Consider the following 16,827-nt stretch of genomic DNA (forward strand, 5'->3'; position numbering starts at 1 on the left):
TTTATGTATAAATTCTTAATTTTTGTCGTCGCAATAAATTTAAACTATTATAGTCTGTTCATAGATATAAGAAAGTGAACCAGATTATTCCCTAAAGTTTCGGAATTTAAATTGAGGTAAAATTGTGATCCGTAATAGAAAATAATTTTATACCTACCTGTGTTTCATATTCTTTGGTTTGGTATACTACTTAATTTAAGTTTATTAGTAATCATTCTTATTTCGTGTGTAATACAACGTGTGTTGAATCGTGTGCGAATTATGCAAAATATGTGCGAGTCTAGTGTATCTCAGGAGATGCTCCCGCCCAAATGTAGAAAACACTATTCTATTGAGATTAAGGAAGTTATAAACAATGTTTATTTGACCCTCATTGAACGTGGTGCCAGCAAGCAAGCATCTTTAGAAGAAACGGCCACATTGACGAAAATTCCAACATCAACTGTATGGAAAATTGTGAATAATCCCATTTCAGCGATGAATAAAAGAAGCTATGCTGACATTTTCTCGAGTGTAGATGAAAGTGATCAAGATATAATACGGCGTAAAATTTACCAGTTATACGAGGAACAAAGCGTGCCTACATTAGATATCTTAATTAGGAGGCTTGAAAAAAATAACACCGGTGTTAAATGTGGCAGCTTTAGATTTAAAAAAATAACAAAAGGCAAGTTTTAATGGAATCTTTTAGAATTCAGAAATGGCGACTGGAATATCTAGAAAAAATTAGGATTTACAGAGAACAACAAAGGCCAATTATTTACTTGGACACTTATGATACCCCGGAAAAGGGATGGGTTGACTCAGCTGATAAGTGTAAAACAAACGCGCCATCAAAAAGAGGTAAAAGAATAACTATTTTGCATGCTGGCTCTAAAGATGGTGGGATTCGAAATAGACTTTCTCTGTCTGCGAAAAATATTAAACATTCTTCTCTGGATTACCATGAAGACACCACCTCTGATTTATATGAAAGTTGATTTAAAAACAAATTAGTTCCAAACGTTCCTCCTAATAGCGTCATTGTAATGGACAATGCAAGTTATCACAGTAGACAGTTCAGTAAAACCCCTTCCTCATGTGACACAAAAGCAACAATCCAAAACGACATATATAATAACGACATTTATTTTCACGAAGATTATACCAAAAAGCAATTAACTGAGGTTCTACAAAGCTTGAACCTACAAAAGGAATACGTCTGTGATAATTATGCAAAAAATCTAGGGCATACAGTTTTAAGGCTTCCACCTTACCACTGCCTATTTAATCCCATTGGCTTCCACCTTACCACTGCCTATTTAATCCCATTGAACATGTTTGGCACCAACTGAAATCTGATATTCGTCGTAACAATATTTTTCAATATTGTTAACTCTAATGTCCTCAAACTTATAGAAACCGAAGTTTTTAACATCCCTCCACATATAGAAAAAGCAGAACAATCGTATATCCATATTGCAAATAATATAGAAGAAATAATAATTAGAACAGGCGATGATAGCGATAGTGATACTGATATATTATATGAATAATTTGAAGTAATTTAAGTAGGTAATAAAAATAATTTCTAATTTTATTTTAGATTTGAACATAAATACATACATACATACATAAATAAATAATATTGTTTAGTATCTTTCCTAACAAAACCCGAAATAATTAAATTCTAAGCAAAGTACGGACCTGTTCGACCATATTTCATTCTTACAGCTTGCCCGGGTCTTTTCTTAATTCGTATCAGTTAGTCACTTTCTTATATCTATGAATAGACTTTACCTCGAATGGTCAAACTAAAAAAATGACAATTTTTTGGTTAATGTTTTAAGTATAAGTAAACACTGAATTCCGGTTCAATGACTTTTGTGTTTAAAATTTAATGAATTTTAGAATTTCAATTTATATGACTCGAGCGGCACCTACCTTGAAAATTATGAAACGTCAGTGAATCATATTGAAAGTATGTCATCTGAGTACCGTTTACGAACATGGAGTTGATGAAATAGTGCACATATATCATATCATCTAATAAGGTTATATGTTATACCCTCAATTGTTTTTATGTTTCCTGTTTTTCTTTTTTTAAGAAATTTTCTATTAATCTGATCATAAGGATCAATAAATATACACATTTTAATTAATATAATATGTCGTCATAATTTAAACTTAACCATTATTTGACACTTTTTTGCATAATCTGCCCGCACATAACTGTATAACTGCATAAAATTTCTACATCAAATTATAAAAATTATCTTCTAAAAATCTTTCAAAGGAATTTTCCCTTTGGGCAAATTTTCAGATTGGCTCTTTTTATTTTGTTCAAACTTATGAGTCTGTAAAAACTAGGTATACCATTCAATGTAATGTAAAATACCATTAAATGTAAAACTAATGGAAATGTGGTGCCTGATAAGCTAATTTTGATGGAATTATCTATGTGAGACCACGCCCATTACTATAGAATTTACCTTCAAATTTTCAATTTTTTAACGGTTTTTTTTGTATAGATTTTCATCATCCTATTAGATAATCCTATATAAGCCCAAATTTTGCGATTTTTGGCCATTTTTTCTCTTTTTTTAACCCCACAAAATCACGTCTTTAAAGACAAAATACTGCTTTTTCCCAAATTTTGCGAATTTTAAAAATTTTTGGGACCCTATTGAAAAAACCTCACTTAGTAGCAATATATTAACTCTATTTTTGCGATTATCTCGCTTGTGAGTTAATTTTGGCTAGGGAATTCCAGGGCTGATTGGAAAACTCTACTGATCAGACATTTGATATTGGCCATTGAACTCAAATTTATTTCATATTTTTATTTGATATATTTATGTCAGTACCATGAATAAATGAGTGGCGCTTTGAAGTTGTAATATAATCCTTTCAAGTTTTTATAATAAATAGATGAATATGCATAGGCCAACTAAGTGAGGATTTAATTTTTGTCTAATTTTGGTCCTATATTTTTAAAGTCAGCGTAAAATGATCTTTCATTTTTTAGAAATAATATTATATATTTTTAAATTAATATAACTTTGAAATACTGTTTTTAGCACACTCTGTATATAAATAAATATGTAATATTAAATCTACACATGAAACCCTACAACTTTTGTATTAAACCTTTTTTTTCTAAAATGTAAAATTAAAAAGTTAGAGGGGGATAACAGTTATAATGGAGAATCCGTTGTCTGAGCTTACAATTGCATAGAAGTCGGTAATAAAGGTCGCCCTATTTAAATATAAAGCTGTCCAACTAAATTAATTTTCATTAATATTACTGTTACATAATCACCAGGAATGCAGTTATAAGGATCTAATCTAAAGCAAATTCTATCACAAATCCAAAAATCCAATGCAATGCCATTTGCTACCCAAATATTTGAAAAATGTTGTTTGCAGTTGTCAGCTTCCTTTAATTTCTTTTAATCACACTCACAATTTCTGACATTATCTAAACAGGCTTTCCTACCTTTGAAAATATTTTACTGCTACTGGAAATAATCTCATATTTTTTGTGTTTTCATTATTTCAGATTACAAAATACCTCAAACAATTAAATCGATATAGTGACTGCTTTCTAGCTCTATCCTAATACTGAGCCTTGAGACACTCCAACAGCTACAATATGAAGCCGAGAAACCTTAAACATTGAACATAAAAGCGGCGTCAAAGGTAAATGTTTGAATGCAAACAAACACACTTTGAAAAGGAAATTCCCCTTTCTATGGGAGATAGATGAACACTAATATTCGTGCCTGGAGCTCAATTTTCATGAAATACTTAATGGCGCACATGGGTATCTTGTACAGGTTTAGATTTAACTAATTTAACAAAACTAATAGTTAGATATCAACTGAAATCTGACCTCCAGACACTTAGTTTCTGTGTTAGTTTTTATGTACCTCCTTTAGCAAGGAATTTGCCATTCTAAAATGTCCAAATTACCAACAAAACTTGTTAAATGGGTCTTTTTCTACAATGTATGGAATTATAAAAGATTCTGTATAGGAAATATTTATGTATGTATATTATAACGGGCTGCAAAAGCCATTTTTGTTAGAAAAGATTAAGTCTGGAGCCACCATATTTTATAAAATGTAACATCTTCCCCATTAGTAGTTGAGTGTTTTTCTGGGAAAAGGGTAAAGTTTCTACAACTCTCACATCAAGTCCAATACCAACATATCAGTTGCAAAGTCTAGAGTTCTGCAAAAACTTTATTTTATGGCCGGCTAAACTTCTTTATTTTACAAGGGAACATTAAAGCAGCGCCTAATTTCCACTAACAATAGTTATATTCGAGTAATTCCTAATATTGATTCTATTTGCTTCTATTTATTTATTTACATAGTTTTCCTGGTTATTGAATAAACTCTCGCTGGGTGTTTGTAAGATTAGGTACACGTTTAGTAAACAGTGTTCCCAGGTTAATGTCGTTTACCTTTAGGTACTACAAATGTAGCTTTATTATGTATTTATTAAAAAATATCTCATTATATTTGATCATTTGGATTATATCACGTTTAGTAAACAGTGTACCCAGGTTAAAGTCGTTTACCTTTAGGTACTACAAATGTACTTTTATTATGTATTTATTAAAAAATATCTCATTATATTTGATCATTTGGATTATATTAAATTATAAAATTGGTTAATAATAAAACTTACGTTTCGCAGGCGAGGTTCCAAATGCCGGTTGGGACACATTTCCAAAATTGAAAGACATATTAAAATAATATTACTTCGTTGTTACTAAATATCAAAACAGCAAAATTTTAAACATTTAACTGTTTGAAACATAACCACCAAAATTTTTAAGTATCAGAGAACATAAACCCAATGAATAAAGAAGAGTACCTTCCTCTAACTGCACTAAACGTTGGACACGATCTAAGGGCCATTCATCCATTACCTACATATGCCCACATAGATAATCTCATTCGATTGAATTCAAGCATAGGCAATATACAATTAAGATTAACTAATCATGGAAATTGAAGTGGTAGTTTTAAAAATGTATCTCAATTACAAGGTAAAATTAATCAATTAACCCAATTAACGTAGCTTACGTACTTTAAACTAGTTGTTCATATAATATTTGGTTGGAAGTTATAATTTCATGTTTGCAAGTCTTGGTAAATACCATAAGTTATTTAAAATGGGCGAATGACCCCTATAAACTAACCTAACTTTAATGAAATTGTGTTTGAAATAAAAATAAGCTACTTCTATTTTTGTATGCTGTGGCCAAAAATGAATTGGGGAGCGTGATTTTGGTGGTTTAAGATTATGTTGTTTTATCATACCAGCTTAAAAAACAACAATGTCTGGTAGAAAAAGAAGCGGTAGCGGCTCTAGTACCAAAAGACAGTTTAAGGAAAAAGTTGTTCAAATTTACGAGACTATATTGAGGGGAGAAGATATTGACCAAAGCAATATTTTGTTTTGGGATGAATTTTTTCTTTTGAAACCCAAAGTGGTCAATATTGATAATGAAATACAAAAAATGAATTTAGAACAGTTACAAATTGCAAGAAAGAACCTGAATGATTTGTTCAGTCATTGCATTGATATTTTGCAGCAACAAAATATTCGCGCTGCTTATGGTTTGATTACATTGTCTGCCCTACTGCATGCTATATTCAAGAAAGCAGCAGAATTTCAATTTGACCCAACGGAATTTTTGTCATGTAGTTTTGATGATTTCATAAAAAAGATTCAGGCACTATTAAGGTTTTGTCTTGAATGTCTCGAAGGTAAGTTTTACCTTACTAGATTATGAAATTTTCATGATATGTTATTGCAAGTGAAGATGTACATACTTTTTTGTTTGTTTTCTTTGCAAAAAATGAGGCCCCACTTTGAAAACATTTTTAGGCTATTTGATGAGATAACAAGGATTTTTCTGCTTTTAGGGGATTTTCCGGAATCTGTAAAAGGACTTGTGTTAAAGCCTATAATAATTTTAATTGTTGGATTTGACAATATTAATCAAAATATTGTGTTAGATTGTATTCTGGTTTCATCTCTATTTAACCATTTAGTAGACCTTCTCTCAGATGTGCCAACAAGACAGAAACATGGCTATGATGTAGTTCTAATTATTACTTTGCTAGTAAACTATCAGAAATATGATGGTGCAAATCCCTATCTTATAAAATTATCACTTCTGGATGATGAATTGACACTAAATGGATATGGACAAGTGATAACTGCTTCTCTTACTGAGTTTTGTAACCAATTTAACATGGAACATATGGAGAACCAAAACCAGTCCTGGTTTTCCTCATTAACAAATATAGTTGGAAGCATGTTTATATCTGAAGAAGGTGGATATAGGAATCAACAAGTAAGGTCAGTTGTCTGAAATGATTCAAATTGAAAATATCTCATTATATCCTGTTTTAGAGCCAATAATTCTTTACTTTTAGCATTTTATGAAGCAGTACATTTGAATCGAAATTTCATAACAACTTTAGCACAAACCCAAACCGATACCAGTAGTCCACCATCTCCCAACAATACTTTACACAATACCACTCAGACACTGTCAGATCTACCAAATATACCGACTTTTGATGTGAACTTGCAGCCTTCCAATTTACTTGTCACCTTTTTCCAATACTGGTAAGATGTCACTTAAAGTAAATATCAAACTTAATCTGAATCTATAAAATAGCATTACAAAATATAATGTCCAACATTCTTGATGTCTAAAAGCATTATTTTTTTAAAAATAGGGACTTATTAGAAATATAACCAAGAATAATTTGTTTATAAAAATTGTTTGTGTTGTAATCGAAGCAATTTAAGAGAATAAATAATTTGATTTAGTCAACAGCCAGTTAACCAGTGGATATAAGAAATGGTTACTACATCACTAAGTATTACTAAATTTTTTGTCTATGTCCTACTTAGCACTTGGAAGTATAATTTATCAAAATATAATGAAGAACCTGTGCATGGGATCTTTGAAACTATACCATTTGCGTATACAGGTCAGATTGGACGATTTAAAAATATGTCAGGCAGAATTAACCGTCCAAATTATTACTTAGATTGTTTGCAAATTTCTTTATATTATATTTAAAAATAGCCTCGTTTGCCTTCATAGAAGTAAGTTCTCAATTTACCTATAGGCAAATAGTCTCATAGTTTCAAATAAAATTCTCCTGCCCTGATAATTAGTTCTAAATTGGCTTTGGCTATAAATTAATAAACAAAGTATCTGAAGATTCCGATGTGACATTTTTTTTTTCAGTTCCATAGTAATGCAAGATACCAAGACTGAAACTAGCATAAACACAGTAAAGTTATGTTTTTTAATACTAGAATGCATATCCGAGGACCAATATGCTAATTCATTAATGCATGATGTGAATTTGGCTTTTAAAGTCAAGTTACATAGACTGCCAATGAGGCACCGGAAGATGTCTAATGATAAAACTACTCTAAGTCAACCTTTGGTGTGCACTTTACTCGGTGAGTTTGAAATTAAACTAATCAATTGTTGCAATACTGGGCACTGACACTGGCCATGGGGATTATCATCATCATCAGAATCATTGTAGATTCTTATTAAAATAATGGTTTTAAGTTTTTTCATAGTGGCCTGAAATTAAGTCCATAATTTATTTTTATAGATGTTCAGTGTTACCAACGTTTGACTAGATACCAATTTGTTGGTAGCAGAATGTCCAAGGTTTCAAACATTTATTATTTTTTTAATTATAAATCTACCTATCATCTCCTTTTTAAGAAGAATAAACATTTCTACAACCAACTTACTTACATCAAAACAAGCGTCTCTTATCCGTGAAAATATAGTCCAAAACCAAATCTAATTATCCTAGAATACATATTAGAGATATCTGAAAGTATATCATCTCGGCTATTCACAAAGCCTCCTCCGAAAGGTAATTAAGACTCACAACTATTGTTACAAATTCTGAAGAAGCTATAATAGAAACTGCCTAGTGATCTCACAGTAGTGAAGAAGATGTAATAGGAGGGGAATATGTGGCCTTTAACAAGGTCAAATTTTTCCTACATTGGATAAACTGAATAGGAAGTTAGAAGAACAAAACAGTGTAAAATGGAATTTAAATGCTACAATAGCGATTGCTCAGGTGTTTTATTGCTATCAGTAGGTTATTTTGATAATCGCTGTCCAAAGTCAAGAGGATATACACTAATCTCATAACTTTTTTTTTCCTTTAAACTTCTGATCAATCTAACTTTTCATAAATAAAAATTTTTACAAGAAAACAAGGTCAAAGTAATTTAACTAAGAAGTTAAAAAAATACAAAATTACACATTACAAAAATTAAAATGGTTTCCTCAAATAACTTAGAGTACAGACTAACATTCCTTTTGGAAAAATACAGTCACGAATACAGGCGCTGCAACTGCAAACAGGGCGGAACTGTGATATTTGGATGGCGGTCAGCACCCCTTTACTTTACAAAATAATTTCTTGACTTTTGTGTAAATGAAAAAATAACAAAATGGCGATAATTATTTGTAACGTCAGTAATTTTGACGAGGTTTTGAGTTAAGAACTCCACGTTTGAGATATTATTAATACAGGTTGGGACTTTGATATACTTTTCCCTATATAAAAATTAATATAAATGCCGATTTTAACCGACACTCCTTTCTTAATGTAGTGACTCGTTTTTCCATAAGCATTACTCATTGCATTTTGTTAATCAGTTTCTTCCACCTGACAGCAATTTTTACTTATATTCCACTATTTTGAAGTGCAAACATGGAAATCCATTTTCCTTAAAGGTTTAATGACAACAAATACGAAGAACCCAAATAAAAAAAAAGCAAATCCAAAGCTGTTTAAAATTCCCGAATTATTTTTTATTATCTTTGATTTCTTAGGCAATTTATGGGAATGATATTTCATAAGTACGGCAAAATGAAATAATTATTGTTAAATTTGTATTCAAAATAGAAAAATGTTGCGTGGTTGCAAAAAACTTATTCTAAGATCTTGATATATTCAAAAAAGTATTTTTATTATCCAAAATTTCTGGGGATTTGTTTTCTCAAAATATTAATTATTATTCAAGGAAGGAAGGATATGAATACGAAAAATTGCCGAAGAAAAATACGGGTTTTATTTGTCGTAAACCAATTTTTTTGACAAAATTCTTCAGCAAGACCACAAATTACCGTGTTGAATAAAAATATTAATTCTAATCTAAAAAAAGTGAAACACATTTTTTAAAAATTATGTAGCTATTTTAAAATAAAGTTGCCTGTTTTTGCACTACTGAACATAGGGTTTTCCGAATAAACGAGGAGCTGGAGTATTGTATATAGGTCAGGTATAACTAGGTAATTAAGTGCTCATGGAATTTGTCTTAAATACTCAGGTTGGCATTCCTAATTTTTAATCCCAATTTTCCATGCGTATGGACAAATAATATTTTCCGCGGTAAAGACGTAAAAATTGTTTTGAAATTCTAGAAGGCAAGTTTTGCATTAAGATTATTATTTCAGATCTGTTAGTAGAATTCATGTTGAGTCATATGATGAAAAAATTTCCAATGGAACTTTATGTTCTCTGCTTTGGAATAATACAAAGAATTCTATGCTATCAGAAAAAATGTAGGATCCGAGTTAATTATGCTTGGAAAGAGCTGTGGGCGGCCCTTATATCACTGTTGAGGTTCATTTTACAGAATGAAAATTATTTGGGCAAGAAAATGAATATATTCCATTTAAGCATCAAAGCCGTGAATATTTTAAATTTTTTCATAACCTATGGGGACAATTTTTTGCCCACTCCAGGTAGTTACGATGAGCTGTATTATGAAATAATTAGAGTTCATCAAGTTTTTGACAATGTCTATTCAATGGGTAAGTCACAAACAATTGTGTCCAAATTGTTATTTATACTTTTATTGTTGTAGCACTGAGATATTCGATGGGTGAAGGAGACTTCAAGGAGGATGCATTAAAACTAAACAACGTTTTGTATAACGTTCGAGCAATAATTAAGCATTTTAATCCCAAGATAGAGCAGTGGCTAGCTTCTGCAAATTTGTCGACCCCATCTGAAGAACAAATACTTGATATCGTAAAGAAAAATTATGATAGCCTAACATTGAAATTGCAGGATCTATTGGACCATTACGAAAGATATACCGAAAAACCTTATTACATTGATTTTTTTACGAATCTGGTGAAATGTATATTGTGTGATACTAGAAATAATTTTATTTGCTCATTGTTAAATTTTTCAAACATTTCCAGTGAGTATCCCTTATCAAAGTCTAAAAATATAATTATATGTTACTAAAAAATATACCATTAGTTATGTTTTCTTTCATTTTTTATTTGATAATATTGATTTTGGATATCAGTGAAAAGAATTTTTAAAAATATTATGTATAAATATTTACAACTACCAGAGTAAGAAGGCAAATAGTGTCTGATTCTGTAATTATGCAGAGTGCTTCAAAAAACATGCGCCAACACTCGGCTGGAGATTCGTCAACAAAAAAAAAATAAATAAAGTTCATATAAGGGTAAGTTGCAACATATAATAATTTAATTGAAACAAACAACATTAATATAGGAAAGTTTGTTTTTACGCATCACTATAATTATATAATATTACAGTTCGTCATAAAGCTATAATATAATACAATTGGTTGCCCGTTTAAAGGAGGCATTAAAATAAAAGACAAGTTGGCACATCATTTTTTATATACAAGTTATAAAATAACTATTGCGTCTACAAACTAATATAACTACTTATTAAAGGGAGAAACATTTATGATCCCCTCATCTGAATGTTATGTCGATGTAAGACTTGGAAGACAGTGTCTTTCAGAGTTTGGGGTTTGCAATATTCTTCCAGCCAAGTAAAAACACCAGCTGATAGTTCTGAAAAGTTGCTAACTGACACTGTGCTGAATGTCGCAAACAATTGGTCCATTATAGCCTGAAACTATTAAATAATAAAACTTTAAATCTATATGTTACCTGCATTATATATATCTGAAAAGCCGAGAATCCATAAAAATCTATAAGCAACCATACAATCAATGTTCAAATAATAAATAATGTCTGAAGAATCGAAACGTCAGCAAGTTTGATTTATAGACAACCGACGTAGGATGAATTCAAAAGATTTGTAAATAATATTTCAGCACTTTTTACAAAATTTCTGGATTCCTCCTGCGTCGATTTTTGGTGAGTCGAAATTGATGACGTTTCTCCAATCATCCTATTGGCTTCTTCAGAGCTTGACTGAAACTCAGTTTATATATAAGCTCTGAAGAAGAAAACAGGATGATTGGCGAAACGTCAGCAATTTCGACTCAGCGAAAACCGATGCAGGAGGAATCCAGAAGTTTTGTAAAAAGTATTACAGTAGCCTGTGGAAGTTTCTTTGAAAAAACTTAAATTTATAAATAACAATTTGTGTTGGAGGAAAACTGACTACGCCACTGGAACCTACGTACACAACAGTATTCCACGGTTCCACTTTTCCGACAACCGAGCTAAAAATTTCTTTTTTAAGTAGAACACCCTATATATTGTTGCGTTTTGAATTCCTAGGAAAATTCTGAATATTTTAGATATATCCTCTCTAGGATATTTTACATTTTGTCACAAATGACATTTTGCAGACCAACAATATGTTTTTTTTTTAATTTAGGGTAAAACAAAAAATGTACAAAACTTCAATTACAATTGGGCACATAAGAGGGTAATTACGATAGTATTTCATTTTTTTAAATGACAAAAATTTGTCAACACAATATTTTGATAATTATAGTTTAACTTATTACTGTCTGCCTTTTAGTAGTAATAATTTAATTCATTGACTTTCAATTTAACTTAAAACATTGGGAAGAGACTGTGCTATACAATATCTACCTAACATATTTGTTTGTCAAAATAATTGGCAGCATTGGCAGCAATTTTCTATCAGAAAAGATCTCAAAGAAAACAGGAGCAAACTTATGCATCTTCTTTTAACTTGTAAGTTATATCTATATATAGCTGGGATGGTGCTAAACTGAACACGAAGTAGTTATGGAACATATAATGAATAAGTAAAAAAGATTTTAAAATTCATGAATAGACTTGCAGAGCCGCTATAATTCTCCAAATAAATATACAAACTATAAACATAGGCAAAACAATGTAGAGGGTGGTCCATTTAAGATGTGTGCTTATCTGAAGTATATATTTTATTTATACTATTATTTTTATGGATATATAAATTATTTATCATTTATTTTTATTGTTAATTTTCAATGTAGACATTAGGATTTAGGATTTATTTAGGTGGCCCCTTGTATCAGGAAGTAACCACCATTTTTTTTTAATGGATTGCTATAAATATTTTACATAGCGAGTTAACGAAATATTGAACAGTTTTTGAGAAAATTGAACTTTTCCATTGTTTTGCGGAAAAACAGGTCTTTGACCTATCTAGGGCGAAAATATATTATACACACAAATGATCATGAGAAAAATGTTTTTTCTATTAAAAAAAAAACAATTTTTTTAAATGCAACATTTAGCACTTTTATTGGGTTTGGGATTTAATTCTGAATCATTTCATAAATATAGCTTTTATTACACAAATTGGGAGTAGTATTTTAAAAGTTAACCCAATTGATTGTATTTTCAAAACCCACAAAAGTTTTATTTAGTTTTAGAGTATAGTTTATATCTTTCACTAATAGTACATTTCATTAATGCACAACAACTTTTGTGAAGTGAGAAAAAAGTTAGTGCAAAATGAAAATGTTCTCATCCATATAAAATATGTCAATTTTAGGTAAAACTCTAAAATTAGGTAGATGTATTTTTGCTGTCCAGTGTTTCTTTGATTCCCTGAAATTAACTATAGGTTAAAGGAAGTACATTTTTTATTAAAATTGAGATACCTCACAGTAGCTGAAGATTTCATTATATATGCCCAGTGTGCAATAAACTATACTTACAAAATCATAGTTTTAAGAAAATTGTTTCAATAAATTATTACAACAAATTATTCAGTCTTACCACAGAAAACTTAATTTCATCAGAAACTGGTGTTTCGGTATGGCCGGGTTGAGATTGTTGAGCTTTCACTATCTGTTCAATATTGGTCTGCATAATTCGAAGGGCTATTACTTCTTTCCTCAAAGTGTTTCTTTCCTCTTCCTGTTTCTTCCTTTGCTGTTGCAAGTACTGAATATAATCAATAGACTTTTGAAGTACTGTTGCCTTACTTAATTTATACCCTTAAAAAAGAGAGATAATTCAAGTTTAGTTTTAGCAAAATCTCAAAATTTGTTGTTATTTTAACGCAGAATACTGGGTTAAGTAAGAACTACATTATTTATTCAACTTTAATTCATTTTTTAGTTTTTCCAATATTATTGAACTATACCTGAAATATCAGTTTGTTGACAAGTTGGCACAAGTTCTTGGAGAGTATCATAACCTTTCTTAATTGCATCCCTTCTTTTTTGTTCAGCTTGTGTATGTGCTTCTCGTCTTCGTTCTTTATAACTTATGCATGAATTCTTTTCTGCGTCATCTTCTTCATCTGAAAATTTAGAACGGCTGTACTCTTACTCCTTTTTATTGAAATAACTATTGGTTACCTGAATTACTGTGTTGAGAATTCCTTTTTTGCTGATAAGCAAGGGGATCGCCAGACATATTTACCAACAATCTAAACTCAATTTACATTTCAATAAAATAAACAGGAATACCTCAACAAAATGAGGAGGAAGAGGAAAACAAACAGATGCAAAATATAAGGAATCACACTAGATTATTTATCTGGAGCAAACTAAAAAAAGACTCCTACAGAATGCAGAAAACTCCATGGAGTTAATTTTATGTAAGTTACAAACAAAATTATAATTTAAATTGACGTAAAACAATATAAATATCATGGATATGTACTAATACAACAAACACGACATGGTACAACCACAGATCTATTCATTACAAGAACCTCGTTCCCAAGATTCATAAACACAGAAAGTCGGGTTCACGGATCTTTGCCCGTTCCAACTTCAACTCGTTTTTCTCTGGTTCCAAAACACAAGCATGTCGCAATTCAGCCCAGTAGACACGTTGCCATTTTTACATGTGTTCCCGCATATTTTTTCATATAAACATTCCGTGTCTACTTCCAAGTTGTAAGAAATTTAGCAGATAAAGTTACCAGCTATTTTATCCCGAATTTCTGCCTGTATTCTAAATGAGCACAAAGCCTTTGTTTTCATAAACTTATAGATTTAACCGTAGTTTAACCTAGATATTGCAAAATATATATCAACGAAATTTAAAAACTTTTATAGAGCAATAAACAATTTGTTTAAAAAAAAATATTTTTAAATATGCAACCTAAATTAGCTTTAAATGTAAGAGAGATTGGTTTTAGAGAATACACAAATTGATGTAATTAGTATATATTGGATTTTATTCAGCACTTCCAATAAACATTCACTTTTCTCTCGTTTCTAGTGTTGGGATTATGGATGTTTCTTATGCAAACTCAAGTTATTATCTGGGTCGTAAAAACACTAGCAAAGGCTAAATTATGAACACGACGAACCAAGTTTCTCGCTGGCAAAACAGCTAGCTAACTATGGTCTAAAGCCAACCTTTGGAGCCATTCCAAAAATAGGCAATCCATCAGCTATTCTCACGTATTATCAGACACATCTATATGCTTGCATATCATCCTTCTTAGCAACTGGAATCCAGAAATTGAAATTTAAACATTACCCTGCAAAATTTCGAAAGTGTAAAACGCGTAAACGCAATACAAATTCCCTATATGTCGTTTGAAGCAATTAATAGGCAAAGTTATTGCCATTGCTTAATTCAAATGGTGTTCCTTAATAGATTATGTGGCAATAAAGCAATTCATGATATTGGACGTTTTGGGCACTTTTATTTGAAAAAGAACAAAATACGGCTCATGCCGTTAGCTTAGCATACGCAAGCGCTTGCTTGCGTATATTTTTATAACAGGTAACTACAGATACATGGAAAAACTTATTGGATTCAACACTCTTTAGCGGCTTCTGCCTAAACATAGAAAACTACAGAATGGACAATTTGTTTCTGCCGCAAGGTTAGATGGCGCCACAAATACGAATTTCTTATACTAACCAGTCTGATTATCATTTATAAGGAAATAGTAACTAGGCAGAAATAATAAATATTAGAAAAGATGACGACTACGTCATAATAAGGACAACAGCACTTACAACATAACAAATGAATTTACAATACCACAAAAACTGTTGGCCAATGAAGTAGGAAACAAGATACATGACGTAACATCTTCGTTAATGTTTTTGAAGTTTGGTTCGTGGACCTTTTGATTGGTGACATAAGGTTGACACTTAAAATTACGGTCTTTGCTAATTTTTTGTTGAAATATTGAGTTAGGTGGCGAATGAAAACTTTTTTAAAAATTGATTTAAAAAAATGTAATAAAAAAACAAGAATATTTATAATATTACGTCTGGGATAGTCTGTGGCGTACTCGTTGTCAAACATAGAAAACAAATTGTTCGCTATGCTCCCAGCAGGGCACAGAAGACTAAATAATTTGTATGTTTTAATTTTCGGGAACCATTGCACACGGCGGACATTTGTTCCAGTCCGGTTCCAAAAAAGTTAGAAGTCGGTTGAAAAATTTGTGTTGTTTGAAACAAATTTGTTCCGTACATCTTTTAATTGAATTGTTAGAGGCGTAGTGCCTATAGTTTTGCGAATTAGTGCTATTTTGTGTGGTTGTCTATTAATTTGTACGGTGTATTGCTCAGTTGGATGGATCAGTCGTCATTTTTTTAAATAATTTCTTAGAAATTTTTCAAAGAAACTTCCACAGGCTACTGTAATGCTTTTTACAAAACTTCTGGATTCCTTCTGCGTCGATTTTTGCTTAGTCGAAATTGCTGACGTTTCGAAAATCATCCTGTTGGCCTCTTCAGAGCTTGACTGAAACTGGCTCGTATTTTATTCGCGCCTCAGGTCTCTACCTGTCCCCAAGTTGGAAATCAGTCATCCGAGACGGTGTTCATACCCCTCATTAGCCCCCCCCCCCAAGAATATATAAGCAGGTACAGAGTAAAATACGAGCCAATTTCAGTCAAGCTCTGAAGAAGCCAACAGGATGATTAGCGAAACGTCAGCAATTTCGACTAAGCAAAAACTGACGCAGTGGGATAATTACTTAGAAGTTTATCCCACTGTATGAATACGTTAATAGGATAATAAAATAGTACATACTTTTTGTATGCGATTGCATTCTTTTGAAATTTTTGTCTATATTTACCTGTTTCTGTAAGCTGACCGAATTACCTTATGTAGTTGAGGCCATTATAATTAATTATCAACAATAACTACCTGTAACTGGCCTAACTATCCTGGTAGTGCTGGCCATAGCCTCGGGCATAACTGCCGTTGGCGCTTAAGCCAGATCAAGGGCGATTACATTCCATGCCTTGCGAACACATCCACCTGCTCGAATTTGACGTATTTCGGAAGTAGAGAAGGATTTTTTGTCATGTAATTATAGATTGAACGTCGTAAACGAAGGTTGGCAAAGTCTAGATCTTAGGAAAATAGTTATTGTATCAATATAGCGTTACCTCTGCCGTTTTGCTTTACATATTTTTTGTTTTCTGTGACTGACTGAAGTTCCTCGTGCGTAAAGGTGTTTCTGGAGATACATCTTTTGTCTTGTGTCTTGCCTGCCACTGTATATTATTGTACGGAGTTTGTTTTGTTTTCTGTTCTCCGTGTTCCTACAACTG

The 16,827-nt window shown here is 31.3% G+C and overlaps 4 protein-coding genes across 8 annotated transcripts in view; 1 reads left to right on the forward strand and 3 right to left on the reverse strand.

The window, feature by feature from the left end:
* LOC132701027 (nucleoporin p54) overlaps positions 1 to 4,845 on the reverse strand; it is a 33,285-nt gene extending 28,440 nt beyond the window's left edge. Inside the window, exon 1 of the mRNA XM_060668657.1 lies at positions 4,678 to 4,845. Within this exon, the coding sequence (XP_060524640.1) occupies positions 4,678 to 4,735 (58 nt within the window). The 5' untranslated portion in view covers positions 4,736 to 4,845. The remainder of the gene's footprint in view (positions 1 to 4,677) is intronic.
* Positions 4,846 to 5,141: 296 nt separating this feature from the next.
* On the forward strand, positions 5,142 to 10,333 carry LOC132700556 (armadillo-like helical domain-containing protein 3). The gene is made up of 6 exons (XM_060667953.1): positions 5,142 to 5,765; positions 5,925 to 6,363; positions 6,418 to 6,636; positions 7,271 to 7,491; positions 9,527 to 9,886; positions 9,940 to 10,333. The coding sequence occupies exons 1-6, from the start codon at positions 5,333 to 5,335 to the stop codon at positions 10,326 to 10,328; spliced, it is 2,061 nt and encodes a 686-aa protein (XP_060523936.1). The 5' UTR covers positions 5,142 to 5,332; the 3' UTR covers positions 10,329 to 10,333.
* Positions 10,334 to 10,590: 257 nt separating this feature from the next.
* Positions 10,591 to 13,785, reverse strand: LOC132701186 (max-like protein X). The gene is made up of 4 exons (XM_060668916.1): positions 13,645 to 13,785; positions 13,428 to 13,586; positions 13,058 to 13,278; positions 10,591 to 10,982 (listed from the first exon to the last, which is right to left on the reverse strand). The coding sequence occupies exons 1-4, from the start codon at positions 13,700 to 13,702 to the stop codon at positions 10,806 to 10,808; spliced, it is 615 nt and encodes a 204-aa protein (XP_060524899.1). The 5' UTR covers positions 13,703 to 13,785; the 3' UTR covers positions 10,591 to 10,805.
* A 2,338-nt stretch (positions 13,786 to 16,123) lies between these two features.
* The window catches only part of LOC132701184 (F-box only protein 28), a 149,418-nt gene continuing 148,714 nt past the window's right edge, over positions 16,124 to 16,827 (reverse strand). For 3 of the 5 annotated variants that reach the window (XR_009618725.1, XR_009618727.1, XM_060668912.1), the window contains one exon: positions 16,124 to 16,824. The gene's annotated coding sequence lies outside the window, so the exon portion shown is untranslated. The remainder of the gene's footprint in view (positions 16,825 to 16,827) is intronic. The other 2 variants (XR_009618728.1, XR_009618726.1) reach the window with 2 other exon arrangements.

Source organism: Cylas formicarius, unplaced genomic scaffold, assembly GCF_029955315.1.
Source record: "Cylas formicarius isolate icCylForm1 unplaced genomic scaffold, icCylForm1.1 PGA_scaffold_4__25_contigs__length_36172078, whole genome shotgun sequence".
In the NCBI taxonomy this organism is placed as follows: domain Eukaryota; kingdom Metazoa; phylum Arthropoda; class Insecta; order Coleoptera; family Brentidae; genus Cylas; species Cylas formicarius.